The 11,228-nt window shown below is 47.6% G+C and overlaps 1 protein-coding gene across 1 annotated transcript; it reads right to left on the bottom strand.

Moving 5' to 3' along the window:
- Positions 1-1,776: 1,776 nt before the first annotated feature.
- On the bottom strand, positions 1,777-5,837 carry LOC144108219 (uncharacterized). Its single transcript, XM_077641497.1, has 2 exons — positions 4,845-5,837; positions 1,777-2,066 (listed from the first exon to the last, which is right to left on the bottom strand). The coding sequence occupies exons 1-2, from the start codon at positions 5,773-5,775 to the stop codon at positions 1,777-1,779; spliced, it is 1,221 nt and encodes a 406-aa protein (XP_077497623.1). The 5' UTR covers positions 5,776-5,837.
- Between the last annotated feature and the right edge of the window lie 5,391 nt (positions 5,838-11,228).

The raw sequence follows: 11,228 nt of genomic DNA, 5'->3' as shown, positions 1-11,228 counted from the left end.
GTTATTTATGAGATACAGAGGCTGCAAAAGAGCACTTGTCACATTGAATAGCCGCTCGTCACTATGCGCTTGCGTTTGCTGAGCTGAATGTTCAGACTGAGCAGCAGCAAAAGAGCACAAGTCACCCTAGAAGGGTCCCTCGTCAGAATGCCAGCGCAGGTGGAGAATGAGAGATTGACGCGTAGTAGTTGCAAATGAGCACCGGAAACACTTTAGGGGTGCGTCTCTGTTGTGGCTGCGCCGGTGTCTTAAAATACTTGTACGATGAGCAGCAGAAAAAGGGCATAACTCACACTTGTAGGGTCTCTCGCCAGTATGCTTGCGCATGTGTAATTGCAGATTACTAGACCAATAGGTTGCATAAGAGCAGTTGTCGCACTGGTACGGTCTCACGTCAGTGTTTGCAGGCTTCTCCGGAGTTGTCGGTTTAGACTCAGCAGCTGTGGAAGGGCGCATTTCGGATTTAAACGGTCGCTGTTCTGTATGGCACGGCATTCGGCTGCTATAGTCACGCTTCACAAGCGCCAATGCATCTGTCGAGCTTTCAAAGGGCTCTGCTCCCGTGTGACACTGCTCGTGTCTCCTAACATCGGCATAGTTCGCTGAACTGTATGGACATTGATCGCACCTGAAGAGATCTCCTTTTCCCGGAGGTCTCCACTCCTGATAGCAACTGCTTTCCATCAAAGAATTCGAGAAACAAGTGCCTTTGCTGCACTTGAGTTCGCTGCTCTTCCACGCTGGCCGTTGCCGCCAATGTGCCCGGAACCGAACTTGTGTGACGAAATTGAGGAAACCGCGCCGCTTCTGGAAATAAAGGAAATAAAATTAGCGCGGCAAAAATCGGTGTATGATTGTTGAACTTCATCCTACATTATCATTTTCATTCAATGGCTCAAGCATGGCGGCCATTTGGCTGCAGAAAAACGACATTCGGACAGAGACTGATGCTAAGTTAACAGAGAGAAAAAGGGAAATTTGAGGAAGCACACTACGTCGACGGCATCACGCAATATTAGCAGTGTATTTATGGAGTCACAAATTATGCCCATTATGTGTGAACAGTGTTCGAAGAATTTTCAATTCGCCCAGTGGAAAGGCATTTTCCATATAATAACCAACTGTACAATATTATCTTTGAAAGTGTATAGCAGTAGACCACAATATAGGCGGCGGTCTTTCACGTGAACCATGGTTATCACGCTGTAGCCTTCAACGGGCGTAGGTGGAGAGAAAGCGGCCTTTTTGAGAAGAACGTTTGCAAAGGGGGCCTTTCTAAAGAATACTGTTCCGACAAAGTTGAAAACATTTGCCTTCTCCGCTTCATTGTTAAGCGAACTGTACAATATTCTATTGGCATTCCGTGTTGAATGAAATTATTATTGAATCTAAGCACACATCAGTATCTATATGTTAAGCATAAAGCTCACAGCATGCCATAGGGTCATCTATAGTGTGGCGACTAAACACAGCTGCGGCAATGAAAATATGACATACAATACGATCACTCAAAGCAGTGTGCAACCCACTGAAGTACTAACAGACAGAAAAACCTAAACAATGCTCTTGAAAAAACTGAAAATCCTAACTGAAATAGCTACGACCAGCATCGACGAAGGTCCAGAACTGAAAAAACGTTTATTGCCAAGAGCATGGTGTTCTTATAGTGCGCCGATAGCGTGCCGTGCGCAGCTTATCAGCAGCACGGAATGACACGTCAGCGGCTCGCTAGGTGCTCACGCTATCACATCTCCTCCCCCCTTAGACAACACGAAGTCATTTCTTGAAGTCTGACGGTCTGAACCAATCCGGGGGCCGGCGCTTACGCTGGCTACGGCGAGGAGGCACCACAGCGTCGTCGTTGGCTGGCAGCGAAGACTCTCGCGAATCACCTGAAGCGTCGAGTGGCACAGTCGAGTCGGCTGCCGGAGAAGGTGGCGAGGCGGGTGCATTGGTGCCGGCCGACGATGTCTCCTCAGGGCACGTGGTCTCAACTGTGGGCCCTGCCGACCCTGGCGACTCCCGAGGCTGCTCACTTGGTAGGGGTGCCTGCTGCGATAGCGAGGCTGGTCGTGCAAAAGAAGGGCGGAGGTGATCGGCGTGCACAAATCGAACTTGACCCGTCACGCGCACGAGATAAGTCACTGGGCTCACAACTTGTACCACAGTGCCATCGTCCCAAGAGGTATCCTCACTACGCACGCACTTCACAAACACCCTTTCCCCCACGGCGAAAGCACGTTCACAGCCCCTGTCCTTGTCTCTTTGCTGCTTAATGCATCGTTGCTTATCAGTCATGTCTTGCACAAAACTCGGTTTGAGGAACGACAATTTAACTCGCGGCTGTCGCCTCAGAAACAGCTCGGCTGGGGTCTTCCCAGTTAGAGAATGAGGGGTATTCCTGTACGACATCAAAAAACTGTCTAATCCTTCCTGCAAGGGTTGTTGCTTTCCGTGTTCAGCTAGGGACAACACTTGCTTTAAAAGCGCCTTCTTGGTTGTCTGGACTAGCCGCTCGGCTGCTCCGTTAGAGATTGCGTGATATGGTGGAGTCTTAGTATGTCTGATACTGTTAAGAGACAAGAATGCTGCGAACTCCTGCGACACAAACTGTGGGCCGTTATCACTGACAATCTCCTCTGGAAAACCATACGCTGCGAAGAGGCTGCGAAGCTTACTAATAGTCTGAGAGGTGGTAGTTGACGTCATAGGCCAAACTACAACCCATTTAGAGTAGGCGTCCACCAAGACAAGAAAGTTGTGGTTACCTTGTTGTGCATAGTCAACATGTACTCTTTGCCAACACCTTGTTGGGTACGGCCACAGCTGGAGAGGTACAGGCTGAGCTGCCTGTAGTACGAGTTGACACACTCTGCACTTCCTTATGTACTCCTCAATAGCCTTGTCCATGTTGGGCCACCACACAAAACTTCTTGCTAACATTTTCATTCGACTAGAGCCAGGGTGGTCTTCATGAAGCAAGGACAGGACTGCGGGCCTCAGATTCTCAGGTATAACTACTCTCGTCCCCCATGTGAGACAATTTTGTTCGACGGAGAGTTCCATTCGACGGACGTAATAAGGTTGCAATTCGTCCACGACATTTGCTGGCCAACCCGACCGAACATACTCGATTACTTTGCTGAGGGTGCCGTCTCGTGCAGCCTCCTTTGACACATCCCGCGCTGTGAGCGGGGTGCATTCGAAAACAGACAGACATTCCGCAGTTTCTGCTTTAGCAGAACCACAAGTAGGTAATCTTGACAGAGCATCAGCCACCTCAATTTCAGTTCCCTTGCGGTATTTCAGAGTGAACTGGTAAGCAGACATAATTAAAGACCACCTTTGTAGTCTGGCAGCTGCTAATGCTGGCGTGGCTTTGTTGTGACCCAAAATTCCCAATAGTGGCTGATGGTCCGTGTACAAGTCAAATTTCCTGCCATACAAGAACTTGTGGAATTTCTGCAAACCAAAAATAAGAGCTACAGCCTCTCTTTCACACTGCGCATAGTTCTTTTCTGCAGGTGTCAAGGTACGCGAAGCAAATGCAATTGGACGCTCTTGGCCGTTGGGAAACACATGAAAAATGACCGCTTCAACACCATACGCTGATGCATCACATTGCAACCCCAGCGGTTTGCGTGCATCGTAGTACGTGAGCGCTCGGCTGCTGATAAGGAGCTGTTTCGTGGCCTCAAACGCATCGCTACATTTCTTCGTCCAAACCCAACGCTCTCACTTTCGAAGTAGCTTGTACAATGGCTCTGCTACAGACGCTAGGCTGTTTAAAAATTTGCCATAGTAGTTCAGTAGCCCTAGATAAGCTTTCAGCTCAGTGACATTCGCCGGCTCAGGAGCATGGGCGATTGCTTTCACTTTGCCTTCAGTGGGATGTATCCCCTCAGAGCTTATCTTGTGCCCGAGGTAACACACTGAGCTTAGAAAGAACTTGCATTTCTCTGCCTTGACAGTAATGTTGTATTCGTTCAATCGTTGCAAAACTAGCTCAAGTGTTTTTTCGCAGTCATCTATGTCCTGGCCAGCTACAATGACATCGTCAATGTAGCAACCTACAATCTTAATGCCCATCAAGACTTTATCCATTAAAGATTGGAACAAAGCCGGGGCACTCGCTATACCATAGTGAAGTCTGTTGTACCGATAGAGCCCCCGGTGCGTGTTTACTGTAACAATTGCTTTGGATTCCGGGTTTAGCATCACCGGCTGGTATGCTGATGTTAAGTCAAGCACACAGAACACTTTTCCCTCACAAACGGCTGTGAACAAATCTTCCGGTAGGGGCAATGGATAGTGATCCGTTTTTAGGACCGGATTGAGCGTGATTTTGAAGTCGCCACACAACCTTAGTTTGTCACCTTCCTTCTTTGGAACCACTACGAGGGGAGTTGCCCACTCACTCTGCGTTACTCGCTCGATTACACCCTTCTTTTCAAGGTCAGACAGTTCTTTTTCTACCGCTTCTCGCAACGCAAAGGGTACTGGCCGGGACTTACAAAACACAGGAGTGCACTTTGGCTGCAGAACCAATTTTGCCTCATAGTTCCTAATCGCTCCCAAAGTGGAAGAAAATACACTAGGGAACTTGGAATGCAACTTCAACACCCTGTCGTCAATGCTCAAGGCGAAAAGAGATTTCCAGTTAAGCTGCAACTTCTCAAGCCAGCTCCTGCCTAAAAGTATAGGCAGATTGCGCTCACCCTCACGCACAACAACAATAGGTAACATGGCGCACTGACCTTCATAGCGAGCAGTGACATTGCATTGACCGATCACATGCATTTTTTCACCTGTATAAGTTTTGAGCCCCAATTTCGTTGGCTCACACTTGACATGCGACAACTTAGCGGCGTACACGCTTTCCGGCACAACAGTCACAGCAGCACCGGTGTCAACCTGGATTGGCAGGTCGTGGCCTTCAACATTCACAGACACAACATAGCTCTTCTTAGAAGGCGTAGCGTCGCAACTGTATAACGTGGACTCCTCTTCCGATGACTCGGATACTAGATGCGCTTTTAGTTCTTCACGGCTTGCCTGGCACATATTTTGAAGATGACCCACTTTCGAGCACCGTCTGCACTTGTACCTCTTGTACCAACAGCTGTCTGAAGTATGCGCCTTGCCACAGCGGCTACACTTCTGTTTTTGACTTTTTCCTCGCGTTGAGTCTTTTGTCTTTCGGTCGCACCTCTCGTGCGTTCCCACTGCGTTGAGTGCCTCACTGCGACCTCTTTGTTGCAATAGCGCGGCCTGCTGTGTGGCCAACTCCCTATCCAGCGCAATTTTGCATGCGCCTTGAAATGTTAAGCCTTCCGTGGTGAACAGAGCTCTTTGAGTTTCCTCATTGCGAATGCCTGCTACCAGTCTGTCTCGCAAGGCATCCTGCAGAAAGTCTCCGAAATTGCACTTCCGAGCAAGGTGTTTTAACTCCAGAACGAAATCTTCTACGCTCTCTTGCTCCAGTTGAACTCGGCGGTTAAACCTGCACCTTTCAGCAATGACTGAAGTTTGCGGGCTGTAGTGATTCTTCAGCAGAATCTTGATTTCAGCGAAAGTCTTTTCACCGGGAAGCGCTGGAACTACCAGGTTCTTGAGGGCTTCATACGCCTCTGCGCCAAGTACTGTTAGAAAAACTGACAGTTTCTTTGCTTCCGAGACCTCATTGGCGCTGACGAAATGTTCAAACCGTTCCAAGTAAGAATCAAAATTCTGGACCTTGGGGTCGTACTCATCGATTCTGCCAAGACGCGACATCGCTTCGGTGCACAAACGTAACAACGTAAACGTAACAACGCTTCGGTGCAGTTACTTATCGTGTCGATGTCTTGCTTGCCCCTGGCCGCCAGCCACTTGCAGTCCGCCGTTAGTGGCTTCCGATGTGCGTCGTCCGATCTTGCCCAGACACGCTTGGCAGGCCAGTCCCGACGGATCCCATCCCCGTCGCCAGTGAAATAACTACCACCAGCATCGACGAAGGTCCAGAACTAAAAAAACGTTTATTGCCAAGAGCATGGTGTTCTTATAGTGCGCCGATAGCGTGCCGTGCGCAGCTTATCAGCAGCACGGAATGACACGTCAGCGGCTCGCTAGGTGCTCACGCTATCACTCTAACGTTTACCCTGAACACTGGAAAGAAAAAACAGTCAAAAATAGAACGATTCTCCTAAGCTAGAAATGTTGCGTCTCAGGCTGCGCACATTCGGCTAAGTTCCGAAGCTCCCGCAGCCGCGCAACCCACTTCACATGACGGTAGCCGATGGTTCCGCGTTGCAGGTGTCTGGAAGAAACCTGAAGAAAGTATCTTCGATACCGATACCCGCTAAAGGCGATAATTGTATTTCCGATACGGATACATGGTACAGAACTGAAATTGACTCCCGACACAGACACTCGCTCGTGTATCGTCGACGCTTTGATACCTCGATGATATCGCCAGGATATGTAAAGCTAGTAATATGATTACCTGGAAATGTTACCGTGATATCAAGAATATTTAGTGTATTTTGTATAGCGCACTGTTTATCGGGTCAGCGGTGTCCGCAAAAGCTGTTGCTTAGCGCCGTTACTTTACGCCGTTCACTCTATCGGTGAGAATGGGTGCAAGCGTCCCCCGGCTCCTGACTTTCTCAGGGATGCGCTTAGGAGGCTACGGACACCCCGCTACGCAGCGCTGTGTTGCCCTTTACGGGATGCTAGCTTTTTTAGAAGTTGTAACGTTGGACCGAACACATGGTTGTGTTGAAGCATCACATCCATAAGCAGTGAGGCAAAATATATTTTAGCTATCGTTTTTCAATCATTCCTGTGAGCATATGACAACATAGAAGTAAACCTGAGAATTTCTCTAATGCTTTTTGTTTTTTCTGCTGCATTAAGGGCAAGCCTCGGTAGTTACGTATGCTAAAATGTGCGAACTCCTTACGCTTGGGACAACCAAACGGTTTTTCCTCAACGCAGTGTTCAACTGCAACCCGTCGGGGCATTGACCGGTCGCTTAACTGCTGCACCACTGCCTCAGAGAATGGTACCGTTACTTCCCCGCTATCTATGAATGTAAATAGCAGATGGACTGTGTCTGCGAAATGATACACAAAGAGGAGCCCAGGCCGCTGAAGGGACCCATTAATGCTTTCGTGTCATACCCTTAATACGGATCTACAATCCCCTTCATCAAACGTAAAATTTTACGTAAGGAAACCATGCTAAAACCAAATTTTTGGCCACACAAATCAGAAAAATACTTCCACTCCCTTCCCACCACGCTCCCAACTTCCTCCTCCAGGGGTGCCCTCATAAATCCGCCCTGAGCCTATGTGTGCCGCAAGGATTTATGGTGTATTTTCTACCAACGGAAACGAGGGAAGTTTATAGAGATGTCGAATGTAGGAACCTAGCGGTATAGTTAAGAAACGCAGTCCTTACGAATACCTCTTGATAACTATGGCTTGTTGCAGGGCTTGCTACTCTGAAGGAAAAGAATGCAGACTACAGACCGTGGCAGGGACCAATTTTCGCAATTGCATTATACTTTTAAGAAAGAGCTTAAGTGTCCCGTGAAGCTTAAAGTGTCATAGCGCTTCCAGTGGCTTTTCTCGCATTTAGGTGCTGTGTGCTCCTTTTTTTCGTCATTTGACTGTTTGTTCATCTGAAGACTGCCCACCGGGATGTGGGTAACCTCATAGAAGACACTCATAGATCCTACAATGGTCCAGCACGCGAGCATACCTCCCGGCCTGCTGTAATTAATGCCCAACGTTAAGGAAGAGGGCTAGTTCGTATTGAATGCACACAAGCGCCTGAAAGAGGGAAATAAGACACGTCCGAAGTGCTTTTCAATGACGAACTCATGGTCGTCAAACCGAGACGAAACTCCCTTCTGACAATAGGGAACTTCATTGCGGCACACATCCTAAGGGGGTGTAGGACTGAACAGTGGAACAGAAACAACTAACATGGCTAACTGGACTGTAGCACCCGGCATGACTGACGAATAGCATTAACCGAAACACTTACCCCGACTTGACTCTGGCAAATTGAGAGAAAAATCTGGGTTGCGATCATTTTATACTGCAGTCCAGATGAAGAATGAGGAACCTTTAGGAACCATATCGTAGTCCGAGAAAAAGAGGGAGAAAGATTCATCTTGCCGAATTTTTAAGGACACTCCAGGCTGATGTAACCGGTGTGACAAGAGCGGTACAGGCTACTGCGAACAATTAAGGAGTGTACGTATACTTTCTTTGCAAGTGAGAGGCGTGATGAGGGCTCACCTGAAGGTGGCGTCTACAAAAGATAAAGAGCAAACTAAAACTAAGGATAACACCAATAACTACTGAGGTAGAGCTCTATGCTGTGTAGCTATCAAACTAACTGTAATCGAGAGAGTGATAAAATTCAGTGAATAGTGGGGACAGCCCAACACGGGCTGTTGGGAGGGGCCTCATGTACGGAACCATAACTAAAACGGAGACCTGCATGGTGGTCTCTAAACAACTGGACAAGGATGCGCACGACACACAAGCGATCATTCGCGTATTCGAAGACTGATATGTAGGGAAGGACCGTAAGCAGCCGTACCCGAAATAATCGTATGGGTCGGAGGAGACACTAATGAATGAAGATACACAAATGCACAGGATGCGCACCCCTCACAGAAATAACCAGAATCATGGCGCGAGAAGCCGATGGACAACCTTCAAAATGCTATAAAATCTGGCTGATGAACAGAGAACCGAGCTGACAGAGTATTATAATGGAGGCTGGAGAACAGACACTCCCAGAGGAATGACGACATGCAGGGATAAATTGCATCTACATTCCGGGCAAACCGGACAGCCTCCAGAACCTCATCGCACACGCAGTACTCATGAGATTACGCTTTCACCTCGAAAACACTGGATTTTTAATTATTACATTCTTGGATTACAGTGCAATAGCCAAGCAAATGCAGGGCAAAAACGTTACAAAATATCTGACAAAGGCCTGTCTTCCTGAACAAAATTCCAAGCGATTGACAAGGGCAGCTTTTAACAAAAGAACAATACAGGCTGGGATGACAAACAACATTTAACACCAATAATATTGATAAAACCATCACCTTTACGTACATGATGGTGCAGTGTGACCTGAACATACGAAATTGTAAGAAGTGTTTAAAGATCTAGCATGTCCTGCACGACTTGTTAAAACATACAGTTACTCTGAGCCCGCAATACCATAGTGAGTGGCGGGGGTAGGTATGCAAATTTCTGGAAATTGTAGATGTCAGGTTTTGGTGGCCATAATTTGTACGAGACCTAGAAGGATGGAGTGAATAGATCGAATGCTATAAGTTCTTGGAGTGTCAAGATAGGTTTTCTCGAAAATGTGTCTGCTTTGCCTTATCTGGTTTCTGATGTATATAGGACGTATTTTATGACAATTTTTTTTCAATTCCAAGAACCTGCTTTTTTCTAAAGACTACTTATATGTGTTCACTGAGAGCGAGATTCGACATTGCGCGCATAGCTCTTTTTTCTAGTTGAGAGAATTTTGCAACATTAGTAAGTTATTTGATGTACGCCACGCAGATCCGAAACCGCGGTCTCCTCTGAACGCCGCTTTCTGCGCCGTAGAGCCGTAAAACCAGCGGTGACAAATGCATGTAGACTATCGAAATAAAGCGCCCGGTTATGATCAAAGACATGAAAAGAGTGGCCATAACAGCGCTATGAAAAAACGAGGAGCCTGATGTGGCACTGAAGCGAACTCTCTACAAAGCTCACTTCCGCCCAGAAAGATTCAGAGACAGAGTCACAGGCGATAGGAAAAGACCTGCTTGCGGGACGCCGACGAAGAGAACACCGCTGCTTATGACGGCGCTTTATTTATAGCTTACATAAAACTTCGGAGATAAAGCGTAAAAATCAAAGGTGATAATACCGTTTTCCGCACAAACACTTGCGCGTGGCTGGGATAATTCCAGATAAATCTAGTTGCATCATGAGCCACAAAGTGATAAAGCCGGGTGCCAGCGCTACTGTGCCAGGAAAGATTCCGAACCATTAAGGGAGTATCAGCAGTTGACTCAATGGCCCAGCAACATTTTTTGTTCACTTCGCGCTTTGAACTTCAACCAGCAGCAGATATGAATTTACAATAAGTTGGCATCGTTCGATAACGTTGGCTGGGCGAGAGCTAATGGTCTAGTTTCTTACACGAAACACTGCACATTTGAAGTACTCTCGGCTTTGTCTTTGATCGTATTTCTCCAGGAGGATCCTTGACGTAATTGAGATTGTAGGCGAAGGCTCTCTCCTTGCATTCAGAAGGCATGCTGCTAAAACAGTTGTCAGCACGACCGTCAAGAGCTCTTGAACGCCGCCTTGTCGCACAAAGGCAGGGTAATGTTTCAACAAGTATGTAGCCCTAAAGATAATGCTTGGGTTGGAACGAAGAAAGATTAACGCGCAGCTTGCTCTGACGAGCGACACCACTCGTCATGTCTACTTCTCTTCGCACGTCCTGTTCCTGTCGCGGTTCTTTTCTACCCTTTAGCATCAGTAGCAGATGAGCTGAGTGAAGATTACCGTTAGTTCCGCAGCCCACTACACCAGCGCTCTAGATAGGCGTGCTGACGGCTTTGCGACGGAGGCAGGAGCGCGCGGGGCCTGCGGCTACGTATGCGCATAAGACACGAGACGAGAAATGCGTAAAAGAGCGGTTCTACTCACGTAGGGTCTCCGAAGATATGTGTCATAGGCGTGGCAATCCTGTTAGTGCTAGAGCGTTCAATGTAACGTAAGCATATTAAGCAGTCTGGAACTTCTTCAGTACTCTGTTTCTGCAGCAGCTAGACAGCACCGCAAACGAGAAAAATTGGACGACGCGTGACTGCTATACCCAGTACGGCCGGTCTGGGTATCACGGCCACGCTCTCTTAACGTTTGATGGGGCGCCATCAAGCGGCGCCCACGAGATAAAAGAAGAAGAAAAAATAAAACCAGGGCAAATGTGATATTAACGCAGCAGTGTTAGAGCGTACGTTGGGAGGAAAAACTGCGCGAGTGATCACAGCAATTCAAGATTGGCGGCGAGTATTATCACGTCACACCTTGCTGTGTGCAATCAAAGCGATAAAGGTTGACGTAAATTGTACGTACGAGGTCGTAGCATGACTGAAATGTGACTCTGACTTATGTGAACATAAAGAAAATCATTTTGTTGTA

The sequence above is a fragment of the Amblyomma americanum genome, chromosome 10 (genome assembly GCF_052857255.1).
Source record: "Amblyomma americanum isolate KBUSLIRL-KWMA chromosome 10, ASM5285725v1, whole genome shotgun sequence".
Lineage (NCBI taxonomy): Eukaryota > Metazoa > Arthropoda > Arachnida > Ixodida > Ixodidae > Amblyomma > Amblyomma americanum.
This window is presented reverse-complemented; position numbering and strand designations above follow the sequence as displayed.